The 22,815-nt window shown below is 41.3% G+C and overlaps 1 protein-coding gene across 1 annotated transcript in view; it reads left to right on the top strand.

The window, feature by feature from the left end:
• kn (EBF transcription factor knot) overlaps window positions 1-22,815 on the top strand; it is a 287,569-nt gene that overhangs the window by 80,663 nt on the left and 184,091 nt on the right. The window contains exons 5-6 of the mRNA XM_071591777.1: window positions 13,247-13,320; window positions 14,119-14,187. Of these exons, the coding sequence (XP_071447878.1) occupies window positions 13,247-13,320; window positions 14,119-14,187 (143 nt within the window). The remainder of the gene's footprint in view (window positions 1-13,246; window positions 13,321-14,118; window positions 14,188-22,815) is intronic.

Here is a 22,815-nt window from a genome sequence, read left to right as displayed (position 1 = left end):
TTCTGTCAATAGAAATGTTTAGCATGGAAGCGTTTCTATTATATAAATATGTTTTTAATTGAGGACTCTCATGTTTGCACAAAATGTACGCTTGCTGAATTTGTGTGTGAAAATCCTTGCAAATATTTTTATTTTGACTTTTTACAACATGTGATGGAAACTTTCCTACCCTTAAGCTTATGAAAGCTGAAGGCTAGGGAGTTAGGGTTTAACTTATAGGGGTTTAAGGGGTTCCTAAGTGTAATTTCTTGATAGACGGTCACATCTATTATATTTTGATTAGTCACCCAATTGAAATTATTTGGGTTATCTTTTAAAATCCACTAAGTCTGCTCATCTTTATACCTCATTCTCTTATCATATATTTACTTGTTTAAGGTTCCCAATTGCATGTTGAAAATCAATTTCAATCAGTTTCATGAATTATCTTCAATAAGATGTTGTGACATATTGTTTGGAAAAATTTGCTCTCTTTGCATTTGCCATGGATTTTCTTACTTATGAACTCTATTTGATTACTAGATTTGAAGACTATGTTATGATGTCGTCGTGAACAGTTATGCTTTCTCATTCCTTTTCATAAAATATACTCCACTCTAGGTTAAATTGCGGCCAAGTCACGCAATTTTCTTACGTCGCATGTCTGTGCTTACGTAAATACAATGTCATTTTAACTCTCAAAAAAAATATTCAATGTGAATACTTAATACTGCATTTCCTTTTCGTTCTCGTCTAGAATTTTTTTGTATTTGTTTTTCTTTCTTCTCACGGTCTTGAATTGTTATCAACCTGGGGCAGCATAATTTTTTCCAAGAATTATTTTCCCACAGCTCGGGATTTTCTATCAAATTCCCTTCTCATAGGAAACTCGTACATTATCTCAGGATAATGAATTATTTTATTGGCTAATGCATAGCAATCATAACATTATCTCGGAAAACAATTAAAAAATCCGTAGCATTCCTGATAATTCAAATTTCCGTAAATCTTACCTCCGACAAAATGTAAAATTTGAAACTCCTTTATCGAGACAAATCTCACTGCAAAATCAAATGTAAACCCATAATCAGTCCGGAATGCCTAAGTAATTTCTAAGGCAGTATGTTTGGCAGTGGGTCTTTACCGCTTCCGAGGCGGGCAAAATGATCACCGGGAGTTTGAGGAATGAAGGAATCAGAAAAAAATGCTAGTCGAGAACGGGTGGCTCTTAGCGAGTCTTCCAATTCATAGGGTCCTACAGGTCGGCGTGGGTGTGTTGGGGTCTTGGGTGTGGCGGGTGATGCTCGCCCGAAAGGAAAACGTGGAGTGGGTGGATGAGTGTGGACGGAGGAGGAAGCCGACGTAGGTGGAGAGGGTTTATATAAGGATTGAGGGGTTTTAGATGTGGGGTTTAGGCATTTTTGCGGGGCGGGGGCAATGGTGCGGGGGGAGTTGGGCGGGACGGCACTCTCTTTGTGCTGCGGTGGTGCGGAGAGTTTTGCGAGCGGGGTGGGGGCGGGAGGGTGAAGGATAGATATGAGCGAGAGTGAAAGGGAGGGAGCAGAAGAGAGGTAGTGTTTGGGATTTCGCTCCCCTTAACCAAAGCGGACTTCGACACCACAGTCCAATCTGGGATTACCTCTTGCGATGCCTTTTCGGTAATTACACCAATGAGCCTCCCTTCCGCTCCCTCTCTCAGCTGCCCTCCCCCCTCCTCCATCTCTCTCTCTGTATGCAATGCTACGCAAACCCTTCTGCCCTCCATATGGGACTTTCACCCTCCCACCTCCCCACCCCCAGAACTCCCCGCCTAAACCTCCTCCGCCCACTTCAGGCTCCATCCACCTTGTTCCCCTCCGTCCTCTCCCGCGATCAACGTGCCTCTCAAATCCCTCCTCGCTAACTGCTCCCTTGCCGTCCAGCAACAGTATTGTGTTGCTCTTAGTTCTCGACTCGAGGATACGTTGGTTATTCATGTTAAGTCTTAGTGCTTTAGTTTGGCAAGCAAGCCGCGAAGTATTCTTGCAGATAAGTATTGTGATAAAAGAACACGCACAACTGAAATTATAGTTTTTGTAGTATGCGAAGTATAAAAATGGGGTACTGGTTTTTGTACGTAGATAACTCACCCCACACATTCGATCATTTACCAATTTAAATTAAGTAAGGGGCTTTGAATGAGCATATTATTAGAGTCATCATCAGAAACTTATCAGAGGCAATCCGATTGTCTACCCTCGGATGTCTTATAGCTAATTCTTCGTTTGCACTCAAAATAAGGTCACTGCTATCATCGAATTCTGAAGTTTATTTTCCGATGTATTACCGTAAAATAAAATGTGTTTTTGATAGGTATTTTAAGTGCTTGTTTTTCATAAGTCTAGTTAATTCTGTATTTAACTTTTTGTCAAAATCATGAAGAATATCCGAAGTATCCAGACGGCATGTTTATATGTTAGAGAATAGAGAAAAAAAATTCATCATACGTAGAAGTGCATTAAAAAACTCTTATTCCCTTGACTATAGATTCTTATGGTATAAAATTATTATACCTTTGTGTAAATGTGAAGTCTATTTTCCTATTTACAAGCACGCTGCTATAATTATTGATCCAAAATTACCCTGTCTGTTTACCCTGTTTCTCATAATTATCGCTGAATAGCAGTTAAAAGGTTTTTTTGATTTTTTAAATTCACCTTATTTAATGCAATTTAAAGCTGACTGCAGTTTATATAACACATTCTAAGTCTTTTTCCAATGAAAAGTATTTTTGATAGTTTTCTCCTGTTTGTGGAATAAGGTAAAATAATATGCAGGTAAAATTAAGCCGTGCTTTTCGAGTTTTATTAAGTAAACCTTCATAATTTATCCTCGTAGATAAAAGCGTGAATTGATGCCGACTTTTTACATTGTATAATTTTGTTTAACGCTATCTCTTAGAAGCTGTCAGAAACAATATTTTGATTAGCAAAATGTAAAAGGTTGAAATGAACCAGGAAATCTTTACATTACGAATTCCGTTGAAAAAGTTTTTTTTTAGCTTCTGAGTCATACCGTAAATGTAATTACAGCTCGCGTAGAAAACATCTTCATACTCGGGAAAACAATTTTGATAGCATATTCGCTCAAACAACCTCCTCAGAAGAGTAAGAAACGTGAAAACGCTAATTTTTAACGTTCTCACATCCTGAATGTTTTATTTTTACTTTCTTAACCGTTTTGAACACCACCGTCTTATCTCCGGAGTAACGACTACCTCCATACACTTCCATCCCTTTTCATCGCCCGGAGAGAAAAAAACGGACGTTTTAATAGCCCCGAGTCAGATAAATGGAAGGAGACCATTGAAGAGGAACGGCTTCCCGGCCGGTTCTTCCATCCTTTTGTTGTCGCCCATCAGAATGGGAACCGACACAAACGTACGCAGTGGCAGATAAACCCCCTTCCCGCCCCGACCACTCGGTCCCCTCCCCCTCATCCCTACCTCGGCAAGCAGACGCCTGCGCCCCTCCACGAAAACCCATGGTGCGTCCGCCGGCCTTATCCGAAATTTCCCTCGACTACTACCGCCTTTCGCTTCTCGCCTCAGCTTTTGCCTCAACGGGCAGCCTTTCCCGTCGCCACCGCCTGAGTGGCACGTCTCCTCGATTGCACCGCACGTGCAACCTCAAGATCATCCCCGCCGAAGGGGAAGGAGTAATGGAAAGGAAAGAAAGAAGGATCATGGGGAGGAGAAATGCTATTTCTCACTTCATCGCCACAATGTGACTCGAATTCCGGATAGCAGGGGCGCTATCTCCCGTGCGGGGATATGTACCCCTCATGCAGACGAACCTTCCAGAAGTAGTGGTCAGATTCCTAAACGCTCCTGAAGCGGGAGTTCGGAGGGAGGGGTAGTTGTCTTTCCCCATCCCTTCTTACTTCGGCACGAAAAACTCCGTCCTAGGGTAATCGGGCCCCGTTATCGCACCCCCACCTCACCGATGCCCCACCACCCAGTTACACACTGCCTAGCCGAGCTTCTCTCACGCCCACACCCGCAGAAAGCCCAACCTCTCCACCCCAATATATAATTATAATCTTTCTTCCTCTATCCACCCTTCCTCATTGAGGCGGTTGCCACTCAGTCCTTGCACCCACGCGCGCTCCAAGTGGGTGGGGTAGGGGTGCACGTGGGGGTGAAGAGATTGGGAGGGGAGCGATGGGTAGGGGGGTTGGGAGTTGGGAGTGGTGCATGGGGAACGGCGGGGAGGGAGAGGGTTTGTCGGTGACGCGTGCGCACAAACAGTGGGGCCGCGTGGGTGCACGCGGAAGGGATTACAAGGGGGAGTGAGGGTGGTAGTGGGGTTAGCAGAGTGGAAGTAATGGTAGATGCGGGGAGGGGAGTGGTCGAGGTAAAAAGTAAACCCGTGCGGGATATGGGGGGAATAAGAGATAAGGGGAGAGAGTGGTTTCTTGAGGGACCGCCGAGGGGTTAAAACACACGTTAAGAAGAGGGGAAATGAGGAGAGGGAAGAAACGCATAACAATTTTTGGAGCAGTGATTTCCAAAATATAGCCCGTGAAGTATTGAGGAAAAAAAATTTTAAGCTGTTTTAGACCACATGATAGCTCATACATTATTATTTGGTCAACGTCTATGGAAAAGTTGATCATATTAACAAACATCTGCGGTACTCAGTGCCATTCCGGCAAATCCATTAAGAAAGCTACGTTAGCGTAGGTAACTTCTTTTTCTGATATTTAAATATTTAGTAGACTTAAAGAGTTTACGAAGAGGTTGCCCCGGCTGAAGAAACAGCTGGCGTTCCAGGTCTAAGGGGATAAGGAGTCATTTAAGATTAGTTTTCATTTTTTCTCTCCGTCTTGAAATGTTCTACAGCTATCATAATTATTTAATAAATTATTTTATTCATACATTGTATCTCTATCGGATTAAATTTGTGATTTAATATGGGCAAGGTGGTGTTTATTTTCTGAAATGAAAATATAAACGTACTTGGAATCATCTCGCTATCGTCTTACTTTCTTGGGACTTTTAACAGTAGTAATTCGGTCTTTAAAGTTTCTTAGGTCATATCCCACCTTAATGTTAACTTCTAAAATTTCATTACATAGTATAAGTTCCATGTAGAGGAGTTCAAACGTGTGCCTTTTGATTGTTATACCGAGAGAACGTGTAATTTGTTTTCCCACGCTCATCAAGTCAGTGAGAAGTATCACCTACAAGTTTTCCCGTAAAATATAAATAACGGAAATAAGGTAATGATATTTATAAATTTTGTCCGTTTTTTAAGAGCCATCCATTCATGAGACTCTTTTATGCAGTTTATCATTTTCCCTCCCCTTATACCCATCACGCTTATACCTAAAGTAAACTGCTCGCAGGTGACAACTGAATAACAAAATAATTTAAACGAATAGTTTATGTTTCAGAATACTCATTATAATTCTGCAGTCTATTTTTTTTAACTCCAATTTCACCCAAAATAACTTCTTTCCTATTGCAACTTCAGAAATTATAATTTCCATCCCCTTCTCTTCGTTAGGAATCGTCGCCGCGGTTCATTCCTTACGTCCAACTTAAAGTTTGGTGCCATTTATTGGTGAAATATAATCTAGTTTTTTAAGTTGGCTGAAGGGTAATGCTGTTAAAATTCTTTTTTTCTCCGACTGTATGGTCAAGGAGAGACGATAACAGAAACAAATTAGTGGTCTTAAGGAATAGGGGGCAATAAGCTGGAAAGTTCGGTTTTGAGCGTTGAGTTAGCTTAAGACGGGAGAAAACGATTTCTCATGGTGCACTTTTTCTGTGACGGCCGTATTTGAGATATATATTTTCAGGCTTTTATCCTTAAGAAATATTCCAGTATATTTTCATAATGTTGTCATATTTCTCATTTAATAAATAAATCCTCATCGCAAAGTTCTGAGACTATATCCCGTTTTCTGTGAATAAAATACTTGAACTGTGTTAATTTTATAAATAAATAATTTAAATATTTGTCAAACTATAGTTGTTACATATATCTCCTATAGAATATAAATGCCCATATTAAATATATATCCATTAGCAGTTGTTCTTTCTCAAATCATTTGGACTAGAGTTACCTTCGAACAGTGTCGCATCATCTTAATGTCTCTTAGTTTCTGCATTACCAGAGAATCTTTTGATGAATTGAAGTTTATTTTTTAGCCAAAATAAGTCAATAAACGTAAAGGTTCCTGAAATGACGAATCATTTAAATTGATAGCATATTTATTTGGTAATCGTAGGTCTTGATCAATGTTTTCGTATTCAGATGGAGGATATTTAAAATTATAATTTTAACTCCTGTATGAAGGAAATTAGATGTTTTTGTAGTCGTATACAATACTATATTATTACTTTCTAATAGGTTTGCACGCCATAGGAATTTTATATCCTCCTCTTAATCCATAGCAGTAACCAAGTAAAGGTTAAATATGAAATAGAAGATTATTATTTAGAAAAAAAAATATTTTAGGAATTTGTTTAATATATCTGATTGATAATAGAAGAAATAGTTGATATAAGGGAGATTTTTTAGTAAGCAGAGTAGAGAAAGGAACTTGTGTTTTGTAGTACTCTTTTTATACAGCATGAAGACAGAATTTACGAATAAATCAAAAAAGAAAAAGGGTGTGCCAAAAAGAATGTTCTCACAATACGCAGAACTAAATCCATATAAGTAAGTAACCGTCCAAAATTCAACTTAAAATAGGTAAAATACCTGAGCCTTGCTTTATCAATATCAGATTAGAAATCAGGCCTTATGCTTTTGGGTTTGACTTTAGAGCCATTCCTCACCATTCCAACTTTAATTTCATTTCATGATCCGTAAGCCTACCTCCAAGGGGTTCGCTGCAAAACTACGTTGATCGTTATGTTAAAAATAATTATTTGGTTTATCTAAGTACTTTTAATCCTTACGCATATCTTTGTGTACCTAACTCGCTTCATGCTATAATCTTCCCTAATTTGTCCAACCCCCTACCCTTCCCTTCACATCCCCTTCTCCTTCTCACGTACCGCAAACTCGCTCTACTACAAGCCGCCTTATCCCCTCCACCCTCTCTGCCAATCTCTTTCTAATTTGCTCAATCCTCGTCATCGCTGCATAAACAGTGTTTTCCTAACATGTCCTGACGTCGTTGGCTTCCGTCGACTGCTACAAGAGGCGGGACAGGGCATCCAATTTTTGTGCGTGCGCTTGTGAAACCCGAAACGGTGGTCCCCTCCTTTGACCAAATAAGCCGACTGACAATGAGCCCTGTGCCGACGTGTGCCTTCTTCCCTTGCAGAGAGGGCATAGAGGTTTGCCTCAATTCATTTTCCATATGACGGGGAAGTGTCATGTATGCTCATGTCACGTCAAAAGGAAACTTCCCCCTCCAGCCATTAAAGTCTCTTTATGCATCCATGGGGTACTAGTTACCTACATAATATTCGAGATTGCAGTATTCTAATCCAACAAAAAACCACTTTCATCAACCAGGAGGCCAGTTTGATGGGAGAGACTGGATTTAAACCCATGCCTGGACCTTGAAATACACTTTGTGAAATACACTCTGTATTCAAGTTAGGGGGCCAGTTCCTTTCCCTGTTCCAGCTGTAATCACCTTGAAAGTCCTCACTTTCAGAAAATCTCCCAACTTGGGCGGTCCGGCATTAAAACCGGGACTCAGTGGCCGTGCCCCGTACTTTCATAGGCTAGGCTACTACGACGAATTTGTCTCATTCAGTGACATATGCTTTTGGTAAATTGTTCCAATTTATTTTTTTTAACAGTCATGCGGAGTTACCTCTTTCTCTGTTTTTCTCTCTTGGATCCTCAGATTCCTCCCCATTCTATTCTCTCTCTTGAAGTCCGTAATTAATCCGTAGCTGAACGACGTTCTCCAGTTCCGGAAGGAAACCACGGCTTGTAACGCGAGAATGTGAGCATTCGCACAATAGGATTCCTCTCTAATTTCTCCATAATGGCAACAGCGGGTGTCATTTCACTTTTACGACCTCTTTGCAAGTTATCCAAGTCGTTCACGGCATGTGTTTTAACTGCCCTTTCCATGAGAATGAGAGGGAGGCGCAGAGATTGCAGTAAATGTTTCTTCTGAATTCAAATACTCCGAAGTTATTGCTTAGTTTTAATCGTTTCAGCATTATGCTGAGTTTGCCGAAACTTTTTGCTTTCTATATTGTTGCAATATATCTTGCAGGTTCGTACTGTTTCGACAAAATTTATTGTTTATCCCTAATTTAGTGAAAGATAAATGAAGAACTCACGTGGTTCTCTTAGCATTATTACGGTCGTCATTATTGATCTTTGAAATATAAGGGCGTTTTTAAATCAGCCAATGGGACGGGCATAGACTATAAGATAAAATTCAATTAACTTACTTTATTTCATTTTGCACAATGCCATTCATTTTCACTTTTGTTTCCCTTTAAGAGTAAAGGTAAGGTTTTAATTTCTCAGAGTATACTGGGTACCATAGTCAATCTCAATAGTTTCCCATTATCTATTTTTGTGAACTAGCCAAAGATCATAATTTTGTATCATTATTACTTTTTCTGAAGCCTTTTAAATATAAAAAGTGTTCATAAATTTATATTATTAAGGTTATTAGTTATAGGTTTAATTTTACTTTCATATTCAATCAGCCTTAAATTGGGGACTATGTTCTTCTCTATTCCCTAATAAAAGGAAAGTAATACAGTGTATTTCTTAAGTCATATTTTGTTTCAATTTTAGTCAGAATGGTTTCAAATTACTTTTTTTTAACTGTTCGTACGTTTTAATATTTAATAAGATGACATAACTGGAAGGCGTCCTTAAAAATCGTGCCTGATACAATTTCTGTATTATTTATCTATCTCCTGCGGTATCCTGGCCGTCATAAGCCGGCATTTTTCTGTTAACCATGTTCAAATATATAAATAATACTGGAATTAATTAATATTTATAGGAACAGAATAATATCTTCTGAAATATACGACGACTTTTAACATTCTATTTCGCCATTATGATGAGATTTCAATAATATTAAACCTATGAACTTCATTTGAATCAAAGCCGCTCAGGGAATTATTGCTTCATCAAATATTTCATTTTGAGGAAACGTAATAGAGCTTCGTAGGAATGATGAATCCTCAACCTGGAAATTTGCGAAGGGAAGAAAACTTAAAGGAATGAGGGAGAGAGAGAGAGGAATGCAAAAAGATTTCCGCCTTCCCGTTGGATATCAGCTGTAGCCGAGGGTGAGAATGAAGAAACCATTTCAAAATGGCTCCCTCGTCTCTTATCTTCCCCGTTTCTCCTCCCCATTCCCTTCGAGCCAACTCCCTGGGCGCTTATTTGACTGCGGGAAGGAGGAAGGAGTGTTCCGCTCCGACACTCCTTTCCTCTCCCGCCGCCACCATCCACCACCTAGTGGTCATCTAGCGAAATCATTCTCTTCCCTGCCGTCGCATATGACCTCCGACGCAAAAATGTCCCCCCCCCCCCAAGTTTTTCATTTCCATTACGTCGTCGGGAGCGTTTCATCCCCTGCCCGCTAACACGCTCTTTCCCCCGTCTTCCAATTCCTTCCCGTGGCAAACTCTCATTTTTCCGCGTTTATTTATTATTTTTTCCCCTTCTCCCATTTAGACGTTATCTCCCTCTCCCTTTCTTTCTCTCTCTTTATATCCTTCTTCGTCCAAAGCCGGTTCCTTTCCCTGCGCAAATTCGATGTCTTGAAAAATAAAAGACTCCACAGCCGTTATTCCTTTTCTCATCTCCCTTTCGCTCGCCATGGTTTCTTTTTCCGGTGCATCAGGAGGGGGGAGAGGAGTTTGGCGTGCAGTCTGCTATGCGTAAAGCCACTACTTCCTTACGAATAGGTCTCTGGATTAAATGCGATCCTCGAGACATTACTTTGCGAAGAAAATTCCGTCCAATAAGCTATCCTCTTTTTGAGTACCTTCCAGTGAATGCAAGATTTCGAGTGGGAAAGGAAGGAGTAAACATTGCGAAAGGCTTCAATGTACGATATAGCAATTACGTCGGGGTGTTAAAGAAAGAAACTGCATTGGGAGTATAAATCATTTGTAGCTGTATTATATATCAAGTTACAATTTTCAAATTATTGTTTATTTGTATCGTAAAAGTGAAAGTAATCATTAAAGTTTCCATTGTAAATTCTGAATTATCGCTTGTACTTAATTCAAGCGATTCTTCTATGATCTAACGGTTGCCATTGTCAATTTTCCTGCTTTCCTCTTGAAGAGCATTACGTGTATATTCTAAAATGAACTTCCACAGTCTTAGTTTCATTTCTCAAATGATAATTCATGCTTGTGCATTGAGCTAAATAGCTAAATATGTCCAATAATCTATAGTCATCATTAGTACCGTGAGTAGTTCTTATATTCTCAATGTCTGCGAAAGTATATGCATATTTCCTTGATTAACTGATTTTTCGAAGTACTCATCATGGATTCGATGAAAATTTTTTCTCTGTTTAGGGAAATGCTGAGGAAGACCTAAATGTCTAATATTTCCTCCATCTAATGTTTATTCCCGTTTCTTCCCGTCTTCCACGTTCAGTAATCCCTCCCATCCGACGGTTCTTCGTCCTCTTTTCTCTCTCCGCGCCCCCCTCCCTCTCTCCACTCCGAACCCCTTTCCCACGCCAGCTTAAGACCCGAGAATCCCCTTCCGCCCCCCGCCCTCCTTACACGGCGTTTCAAATTAATTCGTTTCCTTTCCTTGGCTCGCTCTCTCTCCCTTTCCCCACCCACCCGCTCTCCCCTTTCCCTCCTGCAGTTCTTTCTCTCTCTCCCCCGACTACTCACTCACCCCAGCAGCTACCGAAATCTCCCATTCTGTCTCCCCTTTAATTTTTCTTAATTCCGACTCGTGTTCCTTACTTCTTCCCCCTCCCCCGCCCCCACCTCAAGTCCTCCCCTTTCAGATTCCCCTCCTCCCGCTCGCAATCTCCTACCCCACCCCACCCGGCGCGGTGATCGCAGGGGCCCCTTCCTTCGACCCCTCTACTCACTCCTCCTGGCCTTTATCCTCCCCCGCCCCTTTACGTCAAACCGCCAACCAGTTAACTTCTTCCTCCCCGTCTGATTCTTTTTTTTATTCTTTCCTCCCACTACCTCGCCCTTTGTTTCCTTCACTATTTTCTCCCTGTTTCCTTTTCTCACTCTTTGCCTATCCCTACCTCCTTCGTACTCCCCGTCTTCGTTTTCTTAGGCGCGTCGTCGCCCTATGTGCATCAATCTCCTAGGATTCTCATCCGGACGCCGTGCTGACAAGTCCCTTGGTATTCGGATTCATTGTTCTTTCGTAATTCTGTATTACGCCCTTCTCGTGACTGTTTTCACTCCGACCCCTTAAACTGTTTTCTCATCTTCGTGATATTCTCCCGCACATTTAAGTTAGGTCATTGAACCGATTAGTGGTGTCGACGTTTCCCTCGAGTATTCATCGAGCGAGAGACCTGAACGTACTTTAAAGATTATTGGTATTAAAGTTGGATGCTACATCATCGTGGGATCAGTTTATTTCCCAGTGTCCGTGCCCGTGGCATGAAGTGCCGTCACTCACGTTTTCACACTATTTACTAAGACAACCACCGATATTCCCCATTAGTCTCTCCTCCCCCACGCCCACCCGAATCACCTTATCTTTCATTTTTACTCGTATTTTGCCATTCTTTATTCGCAGCCAAGGGTAATATCTTCCTCTTTGTTTGTGCAAAAAAATATCTCCGCTCCTTCCCGTCTCCTGCATTTCTTCTCCACGCCGGTTTCTCCCAATTTCGCTGCACCTCCACTCTCCCTTTCGACACCCCTCCGCCACCGTCTCCTCCGCTACCTCCTTCGCCACCTCCTCCACACAGACACCCACGCACACACAGATACTCCTCTCTCTGCCTCCCTCGATCCCTCTCCCTCTCTTTCTCTCCAACACCAGATTGTCAGGCCCTCCCTCCTCACTCCCCTCCCGCCTCCACCCCCTAATCTTTCGCCCACCACTGCCCCACCCACCCCTCCAACCTCCCCGCGCCCTCCTCTCCTTCGTCCCCGGCCCTCCCCCGCGCGCGGCGCGCTAACTTCAATGCCTCGGGGGAGAAGCGTTCTTCGTCTCGCAAGGGGCGGAGGTGGGCGTGTGGGGGTTATGGAGGCGGGAGGGGCCCCAGGAAGCGGTAGGTGCGCGGGCGGGGGGGGAGAAAAATACGGGGAGAGAAGGGGGGAGAGTAGGGTGGGCGGTGGCTGGCGGGAGAGGTGGGAAAAAGGGGGAGTTTTGGTGGAGGAGGGTATGTTTGGGAACGTCGAGGGTGGAGGTAAAGGAGAGGAAGGGGGTGGGAGAAGTGGGTGTATTTTTAACCGTCACAAATTAAGGTGGCCATGTTGGATTTCATTATCTCAAGAAAAGGGACCCCGTAGGAGATGGGTGGGGAGTGAAGTGGTTGGGGGAGGGAGAGCTGGGATGGTTTTGGGAGGGGCCAAGGTGTGGTGTCGAGTGCGCGGGAGGGACGGGCTGTAGTGGGGGAGAGAGTGGAGAGGTGGAGGAATAGGCCGTGCGGAGGGAAAAATGCGCGTTTTTGAGAAGGGGAAAGGTTCCGCTCTTTTGAAAGGCAGTGTGGGAGAAGGGAAATAAAAAGAGAAAGAAGGGACTTGCATTTTGTAAGCAAGAGATACGCTATCTGCCGTGTCAAATTGACCGATGGGCGGTCCTAGGTCGCTTACTGCCCAATTTGTTTATTTCCTACTCCGGCACACTAGATTTCTTTCTTACAATCCTGTTGGGGGTCGTAGTGAAAATATTGTATTGTTTTCTCACGAGCTAATTCTATGGTACACTTTTGCATTGCTCATTCGTTTTTACAAATTTACGTTAATAATACTGTGGAAGCAGGTTTCCTTTCGTATTTCAGAATGGTTTAATCATTCATAGCAGAATAAAGACTTAATCAAAGTCTCATGTACTGTCATTTACCTGTAACTGATCATGAAATGCCGTTCTCTCGAACGAATTCGTTTGGTCGACTCTCAGGGTATGGTATACACGTGTTAAGTTGTAGGTATGTGTATTATAAATTGAAATACTAAATATTGCATCTCTTTTTCCTTAGTGAAAAAAATATGAAGATGTTCTGAATTCCTATTTTTGTCTTGTTTTGAAATTTAAAATTGCATTAAATGGAAGCTCTATATTGCCTCTGTAAATATATTTGTTTCCTTTCTTTTCAGGCCATCATGTACGAGGGACAGGACAAGAACCCGGAAATGTGTCGAGTCCTGCTCACTCACGAAGTTATGTGCAGGTGAGTTTTATGGAGCCAATACATTTCTTTTAATTGCATGAATCACCTAATTATTACCAACCTTCGAGATGTACCGCTAGTACCTATACATTCTAAATAAAGTCAATTTTACAACGATTTTCTGAGCATATTTCGGAGGATATGATCATTATGCTATTTTATCGTTGTATTCAGCCAAGTTTCATGAAACTAAAATTCAAAGGTTTGCAGTTAATTTGCACTATAAATTTGCATTTTTATATTATTCTAATGTTCGATGAGAACCCATTTAATGACAATTGCCCACTTTTCACGAATCCACAAAACCACTCAATATTTGACATATTTCATATCCTTCACTTTCGTAAACTTGGTACGCATATCTTTTAAAAAACCTACGTGTGGAATTGTGCATTTATTGCATCCTTTGAAGATTTGGTATGATTTTTTTCGTAAATTTGGAAAAGGAATATGTGAAATCATTATTATGTAGTTAAAATATTGCGTTAAAATAACAATCTAGCATTTTTATAAAGGCGCAGGCATTTATAGATTTTTTCCTCTGATTTTCGCATGTTAATATCTATTTTGCAGATTTAATTTTTGTGAAATGTATTGGTGATTATATTTTTAAATGCATAGAAAGTTGTAAGATCTTGTAACATGCTGTCTACATTTGCATATACTCAGTTTTCATTATTCATTGCACTCTTGCTTGTATATAGCTGTATCAATACTAATTTGTATTTTAACATGTGAGAAGATAATCACTTTTATATTGTATATGACCTAGCTTTTTTTCTCTATGTTCATCAACAGTCGTTGCTGCGACAAGAAGAGTTGTGGAAATCGAAACGAAACTCCGTCGGATCCAGTCATCATAGACAGGTGAGTACCACGGTGCTTTTTTCTTAATTTTGCCAACACTAAATAATATTCCTGAAAATTTATTTTTTAATCTTTTTTGTTTATTAGATACTGCTGCAGTAGCCAATATCTATAAAAGAGTTACAATATGCTTCACGGCGTTAGTACCGTTCCTATGAGTATTAGTGTAGAAGCCAGATTTGAAAAGGATCTTATTTATAATTTATCATGTTCGCCATGTGGCGGGATTGCGTATTTGAATGCATACATTTATTATGTATACATAAGAAAAATCATGAACCCAGTAATCAACCCGAAGGTCGGTTTGGTAGGTGATGGTAGAGTTCACCCGGTACTAAGCCCGACGGCGTGTGAAATCAGGGTTACAAATCAGTGTAGGGGGGCCAGTTCCTTTCCCTGTGCCGGTTATGGTTTCCCAGGAAGATCTGGTACCCAAAAAATCGCATATCTTGGGTGGAGGATCAAGTGCCCGGGAATCGAACCCGGGCCCCTCCGGTCAGCAGTGTATATATATATATATATCCTTCCCACATCCGATAACCCTATACAATTAAAAACACTTGAAATGGCATTCATTTACATCTGTATGGCCTATCAGCATCCGGGCCTCAATGTCGTTCATTGATGGGAGTGGCCTAAAATTGTTACTTTGTTGAAGCCCACCCTCACCCCTCCTTCGCCTCCCGTTCTCCCCTTCTCCTGGCCCCCTTCCCTTTCTCTCGCACCCCTCACCTCAACAACTCCAGCAGTCATTACTTCTATATCTTCAGAGGAAGACGGATTGTTTCCGTCGAAATATCAAGAAATAACGTGTGAGTTTTCTTCTTTTTTTGTGTTTCTATATTGTGTGTTACTGTGTATTGTACTATTCGGCACTTCCGTGTTACGTCTACGAAAGCATATATATATATATATATATATATATATATATATATATATATATATATATATATATATATATATATATATATATATATATATATATATATAAAATACAATATATATAAAATACAATATATATAATATACAATATATATAATATATATATATATATATATGTATATATATATGCATGTATGTATGTATACAGCGATATATCGTCGACTGGTTTTAGTTCTGTTGCAAATCATGCGTGACATTGCAATATCGTGTCTCGAATATTCTTAAACTAAATGAGCTGTAATGCATTTAACTGCTGAGATGTCACGCTTTCTTTAAAAATCAATGAAAAAATTGAAGGATGATTATATTTTATTTAAAATTTAGGCGAAATAATCGGGAAAATGTTAGCGCCATGCTTCCCAGGGTATATTCCTGGACTAACCTTCTGATGACATATTCCAAGAAGCCAAGTAGTGAGTAACTAGTAGAAAAAAATTATTTACCCCGCAAGCTCGAATTCCAAAAATGTAATGTCGGAATAACCTATTTTCTCTCTTGATGTTTTTTGCCATTTTCTTACTTGAAGGACGGAAAATTCGGTCACATTAAATCCGGCCATTGATCTGTTAATATGGATGCAGTACGTCCGGAAATAACATCTGCGTAGAGTAAAAACCCTGACGATGAAATCGTCTGGAAATCCCTCCGAGCAGTCCCTCTCTCTATCTGCTAGAAGGACCTCCTCTGGCCGTTCATCCTTTTATTCGCTCCATCCCTCCAAATAAGGCCACCCATCACCCTCTCCGTGAAAGCATCCAACTCCTTTTCTTAGCCATTTTTACTTCGCTCTCGTCATGTAGGCTTCGCAATCCCAGTCATTCCATATTTGTGAGCCAACCGACCCTCAAGACAGTAGTTCACTCTATTTCATCTCTTCATAGCATTTTTTCTTTTTTTCCTCCCTCCCAAGTTACTTTTACAACACTTGTTTCCAACTCATTCAATGTAATGCGCCACTGTTACATAGGTTACCAAGAAGTTGATGGTTATTTTCGTGCAAAAGTAAGAATCTACATTTGAGTAATTTTTCAGCTAAACTTATCAAGATTTGAGAGCCAACTTTTTATGACATATGATCATTCTGGACCAAAAATGAGTTTGACATTATTATCTTTGCCAGTCCCCATTAGTCTTTTTTTCAAATCTTGGCTGATGGCTTTTAATTTCTTGGTTCCTTATCTTCTTGGAGGATCGATGGGGAAAGGTCTGTCTTCTCTTTGAAAAATCAATTTGGAATCATCCCTACATTCTAAATACCTTCTGATTTCCTTTCGAGATAAGTAGGAATAGCATGATTAGGGGTGACCTGTAATTAATGCTCGAATGAAGGATTGTCCAACTTTTCCTTCGTTTGAGCGAGCTCTTCTTATTAGGCATCAGAAAACCTATGCGCTGATCCAAATTCTAATCCTGTCCTGTCTCGTAGATTTGTTTTTTTTCGCAAAGGAAAAGGATTGCCTTATATTCTTTCGGGATTCGCGTAGCCGGGTTATTCGCATCTCTACCTTTTTTTCCAACCTGTCGACCCCTTTCTTTTTACTTCTCTTCACTCTCTCTCTCTCTTTACCTCCCTTCACCTCGCCGATCGGATGAACCCCTCCGCACATTCCCAGCCTCCTTTTCTTTTCTCTCGGCCCTCCCGCCTTCGACGAGACCTCTGAACCCCCTTTCCCCACTCTTTCCCACGCACATCCAACCACCCACACGAAGCATCCCACCTTCAAACCCCTCCACCGCGTTTCCATACCAACCAGCCCAAGGAATCCAGACGAACCACACAACCCACCAACGCCACCCCCCCTCTTCATCCTTCCCCCGCTCTTGGGAGTCAATCCCACCCCCATTCCCAGCGTCCTACCACGCAACCACCACCACCCACACACGCCTCCCCCAAGAAAGCCCTCCGACAACCCTCTCCACCTCGCCTCACCCCATAGCCCACTCTCCCAGCCGTCTACGTCCCCTCCCCCCTCCACCCCACCGGATTTTGGACCCCGAGCCATCCCAAAACCCTCCCTCCAACCCGCAGAATCCATTCCTACGAAACCTCCCATTTCGCCTCTCCTCTTCCTCTATTTTTTCCACCTCCCTTCCATCCCTCCCTCCTCTCTTTATACTAAGCTCATCTCGTGCCGCCCGGCTGAGGGCGGAAGGGGAAGGCTCACGAGGTCCCCCGGGAGCGGGAATCGGGGGAGAAGGACGGAGAGGGGCAAATGTAGGGTTAAGGGAAGTCTTGAGGGGGAGGAGATGGTGAGGATAATGGAGACGGGGGAATGCAAGAGGGGAGTAAGGTTTGGGAAGAAGGAGTGTAGGCGGAAAGGGAGTGCAGGGAGGAAGACGGGGACGACTGTTTGGGTGCACGTAAGTGGATATGAGAACGAGGAGGAGTATTGAAAGAATACAGCATTTAGGTAGGGTTAGGGAAAGGCATTTTGGAAAGAAGTCAGTGGTGGTGGGCAGTGTTACACCTTCGCCGGCTTTAAAAAAATTCTATTAAATGGTGACATAAAAAGAAAAATGCTCCGAATGTCATTTGTTTTCTTGATCCTCTTAGCTATTCGTCTGAGATAATTTATCTGTCGTATATTACCCTAATGGGCAGAATGCCGAAGGTTCCAGATCAGATTCCCGACTTGAATCGGATGAAAATTTTCCCTCCTGCAGGCTTATGCTGAAGACAATACGCTTTAAGGGCAATGCACTGACCCACCCTTCCACAATGGAGGTCTGATAATATTTAGTCTCTCCGGCGTAATTTTTTTTAAAGATTCCTTAAACAGTAACTGTCGTATTTGAGCTCACTGAGTCCACTAAATGCCTCTGGTATCTTTAGAAGAAAGGGGGCTTAATTATCTCTAAGGCTGGTAGCTGACACTTATCCCTCCTTTTTCCAAATTATTTCATAATCGTGGCCTAACTATAGCGTAGCCGTAGGGTGAAACGTCCATTGAAACACCTTAACCCAAATTGCTATCTCAACATCTTTTCCTTACTTTGCCTTTCAAGCGCAAGTGGCTAAGTATAATTAGAACGGAATCACGTTGGTCCTATATTTAAGAGTTAAGATTTATTTGGATAATCCAAGCATGTTTCTAAACATCCTTCCATCTTGCAATAATATGTAAGACAAGCATCTCAGAATGTGGTGCCTACCGCTTTCACTGTCTATAGGCGCGGATTCTTTGGCAGCATCCATATCTCCACGTATATGTCGGGAGCATTTCCCATTTTTTGCAAAGCCATTTTCATATGCAAATGCTCGATCCATCAATTGATAATGCTCATATTTGATTTAGGTCAAGATCTTAAAAAGAAAATATATCATTTGGGAGAGAAATCGCGACTCCTGTCGAAATTTGATTCATAGGCGCTGATATTAGTTAATACATATCTATAAATAAGATACTATGTTGCATGCTACCCTAATGCAACTCAATTGTTACAAATCAAAGCATCAAGAGGCGCAGTAAGGTCGCGTGGTACGGTACGCTAGGTCACTAATCTTTTCCTATCATTGTGAAGAAGCAATATTTTGAGAGACAATAAGTGAAATGACCTCCCGTAAAGTACTTTTCACTGGGTGCATGAATGACATAATGAAGCTAGAAACCTTGAGTGAGAGACTATCAATACTAAATTTAAATAATATTATTTAAGAGATGATTTGACAGTGTAAGCGTACACGAGAAATAAATATTACATCCACGCCATAATTTTCTTCTTGCCATAAAACCACACTAATTGGGCCTCTGTTTTACGTAAGACTCGCGCAGAGGGACCTCCTGATGAATAATTCTTAATTAATGTATTTCGTGTATTATGGAGCATATCATTATTTTCATCAAATAAAATATAAATAAATTCTCTTATAGTGGTTATTTCTCTATTATCACTTGTGCAGTTAACATTCTATGAAGTGCCGTAGATGCTGCAAGGACACCGACAGTAGATATTCATTCTTCAGAAAGATCTTGAGTCTAGTCTTTGACTGATAAATGAATAGAAACAGTATGATGTGCGTCTCACACCCATGCGGAAAACCTCATAGTTGAGGCTAGACAAAGTTTTCCGTCGATAAATTCAAGGCCTGTAATCGGAAATTGCTTAATTTACTGCACGCTGATGCACCATGCGGTTATTATAGTCATGCAAGCGATGGCACGAGCATGAAAAAGGAAACCCCTTCTGAATGAACCGTTAAGCCGTTGGAAAGGTGATGTGCAAGTAAGGGATGGAGAATATTTGGTACGAGTGCGGGTGGAGGTGAGGGTGCACGGATGTGAGGTGCGGCGGAGGAGGGGAGAGAGGATGTGCGAGGGAGAGCTAAGATATTCCTTCGCCCCCAAGGGAGGGAAGAGTGCTGAGAGTCAAAGGGAGGGCGGGCTGGGAAAATGTAGTGTACGATTTTGGTAAGCCCGGTCGAGGATGGTGGCCATGGCAGAGCGGTGAGTCCCTACTCGAAGCAACGGGGGAGGTCGTGTGGGAAGATGGGGGTTGAGTTATTTTTCGAGGGGTTGGTTAAAGGGGGATTGAAGGGCAAGATCACCACCGAGGAGGAGGGTCAGGGGGATGGATGGGAGGGCGGCGTCCCTAACCTTCATCCGGCCCGGTCTCCACTCAACCCTCACCCGTTTCTTACGTCCCTCCCTATCTCCCTCTTCCTCTTTGTCTCTTCATCATCCATAACATTATCCTCCTACCCACACACCGCATCCCCTTTGTTCTTATCCCCTCTCCTCACTGCCCCAAACCAATAGGCTCTCCTCTCCCCCTCATCCCTCCAGCCCCAGCCCCGCCGCCCGCTTCGCGTCACGGGCCGTGAGCCCAAGAAGGGGGGGGGGAGAGGTAGGGGTTCCCTGTCGGTGAGTTGGGCATGGCCGGCGACGATACGGAATAGGATTTGAGTCGGAAAGAAGATTTTTTTTGCAGGAGGGTTTGGCGAAGGAGGAGAGAGGTGAGGGGAGGCATTGCGATGGGGGAATCTTCAGGCGGGAGGATGGGGCGTCTCCTCTGGGAATCGGAGGGAGCAGCGGCGGGGGTGAGATGCTGGAAGTTGGGTGGGGTGATCGAGGAATTAGCATTTCGGTGAGAAGGGAGCGCGCGGGGGTAGGAAGGGAACTTCGAGATCTTGTGCTTCACGATCACGAGGCGCTGCCGCCCATAAAGGATACGTACATCGCACTCACACTCGGGGGAGAAGGGGGCTTGGTTGACTGGGACACTTCGTGATGCGTGGGACAGGGGGTAGGTTTGACTGACCGTGCGGTCACCGTGCGACTAAATGACGGTCGTGGGTGGGACTGAATTATGAGATAAATAAATTATTTGTCTCCTTTGCAATTTTAAATGCCCCTGACCTCGATGATATTGTCTTGTAGCGAAAGTGATAATAATCTCAGCCGTGCTGTTTAGACTTAAAATGATTTATTTCCAATCGCGTGTCGCAAATATGTCTCCTTGGTAATTTTAAGCATTGGCCAACTTTGTCTTGTTTCAGTGGGTGACGCTAAAATGCATTACCGTTTAAAAAAGAAAATGTCATGCATCATCTTATCTTCTCTTCAAGTTAATAAGCGAGTCTTATTAGAACAACCTCACATTACTGTTTCTTGCAGAATCAATGGGATTCCCATGTTTTAATGACAATTGTGTATAAATGAAACATCATTTAATAAGGTGTCTCTTTGTTTAGAAAAATTTCAAAAATACTCTCATTTTTCTGTGATTGCTTAAAGTTATAATGCATTATCGCTATTACATGCGGTCCTTGCTGATTTTTATGCTTACACTCTGGATCCTGAGGTAACTATTTTTAATCGCCAAAATAATTATTTCATCAACTTGTGATAAGATGAAGGTTCATTGATTTGCAAAGATAAAAACCGTTTGATAAATTTAATTTCCTAATTACTGCTATAATGACGAGAAAGAAACTTTTAAAAACCAAAATTTATGGTTAAAACTTTCTTCATTCCTATCCAAAACGTACACTTGTACGTATATGTATCATAAATTGTTATTTTAAGGATTTTTTAGATTTCTATGAGAAAACGTGACATGTAATGCCGAAGTACCAGCAATTTAAAATTCCACTGCCTCTAATATATTTTACTGACTCTAAAGTTGAATGATACGAGGTAAAAAGTAATAGTTCCACTAAATTAACATCAACAATAATTAAAATATTTATTCGTGTTTAGTGACATAGATAAACTGTGGCTAATTGGTATTTACTTAAGTAGCCTCAATACTTTAGTTCATCTAAATGGCCCATTTCATTTAATAGCTTAGCAGAACGTTGTAGAGAATAATTGCATTGCGTACTATGTAGGTTACTTTATTTCTTAGGGTTTCCTTTTTAAATTAGAAGCCTTTTTTCTCGAGACCCTTTGTCCTTTATAACGCGGGCTTTAAAATCAAAGATAAAAGTGTGTATCGGGAGGCGTCAAATACTTAAAAGTGTTTTTAAGTGCCAAGGAGCGGTTAAAATGGGAATTTTCGTGTACCCTAACGGAAAGCGGCAAAGTAAAAGCGTCTGATAGCAGCCCATAAAACTAATGAAACCATTAGTTAAAAGTGTAAAACTTAAGTGGATTAGCACTCATTCATGTCTTTGTTGGCTGGAGACCACATCACGTTTATAAAAATAAATCACATCATTTAAGATAATGGGTATAAATTAAATTAATGTAGATGAATGGCATTAAGGATACAATTTTTAAAGCTATTTTTCCTGGTCTAAGAATATATATTTATGCAATATGTAATTGATAGCATTATTTTGTAGAAAAGCGCTTTCTAAATTATTTTCAGAACAGGGAGCGCGATGTTAAGAAAATTCAAACTTTATTTAGATTTTTAGTCGATAATACCCAGTTAAATTGTTAACATTTATTGCAATGCAGCAATTTCAGAGTGTTACAATCATTCGCCTTGACCGGGATTCGAACACTGATCCATCGATGTCCGACTGAGTGCTTTGGCCAGTTAGCTATCGAGGCGTCCGCTTACAATTCGAAATTATGGGGGCTTTAAAGGAACAAAATATTGTGACGAAATACCGTTCATGCGTACCATATTACGGGTATTCGTAGTCGTTCGCGATGCGCCACAGTCCACGAGGTTAAAGTCAACTTTTAAACGCTTAGGTTATTTTTAAGCGAACGCCTCATTAGTCTGTCTTAATTAGATTTTAACCCTCTGAAATTGTTGCATTGCAATGCGTATTAGCGGATGACTTCGTTAAAAGTTACTGCTTCGGCATCTCCCGCAGTTTCTTAGAATTTGATAACAATTATAATAAAAAATATATAATTTCTAGAGAGCATAGATAGTGATTGTAATTTGGAGCAGCAGGTACGAATATCTTGAATCGCAAAATCATTAGAACCGTTGATATTCTATAGTCGATCAATGTTTACTCTTCCATTTAGAATTCCATCCATTTTTGAATTAACTTGCATACTACCCTCATTGTTATACGTTTCCAGTATTCCTTTGAAGATTTATAATTTGAGGGCTATGCATCATTTAATAATATTAATAATCAGTTATTTTTCTTATGCACGAACATTTAGTAGGAAGTTGTAATCCCATAGGAAATTAGAAAATTTTTCGGTGCAGTGTACCTTGTAATCGTTCATTATGCGGCGTAGATTGAGTAATTGATCCTCGGACGGGTTCTGG

This window comes from Hetaerina americana, unplaced genomic scaffold, assembly GCF_022747635.1.
Source record: "Hetaerina americana unplaced genomic scaffold, ioHetAmer1.1.p SCAF_5, whole genome shotgun sequence".
Taxonomy (NCBI): domain Eukaryota; kingdom Metazoa; phylum Arthropoda; class Insecta; order Odonata; family Calopterygidae; genus Hetaerina; species Hetaerina americana.
This window is presented reverse-complemented; position numbering and strand designations above follow the sequence as displayed.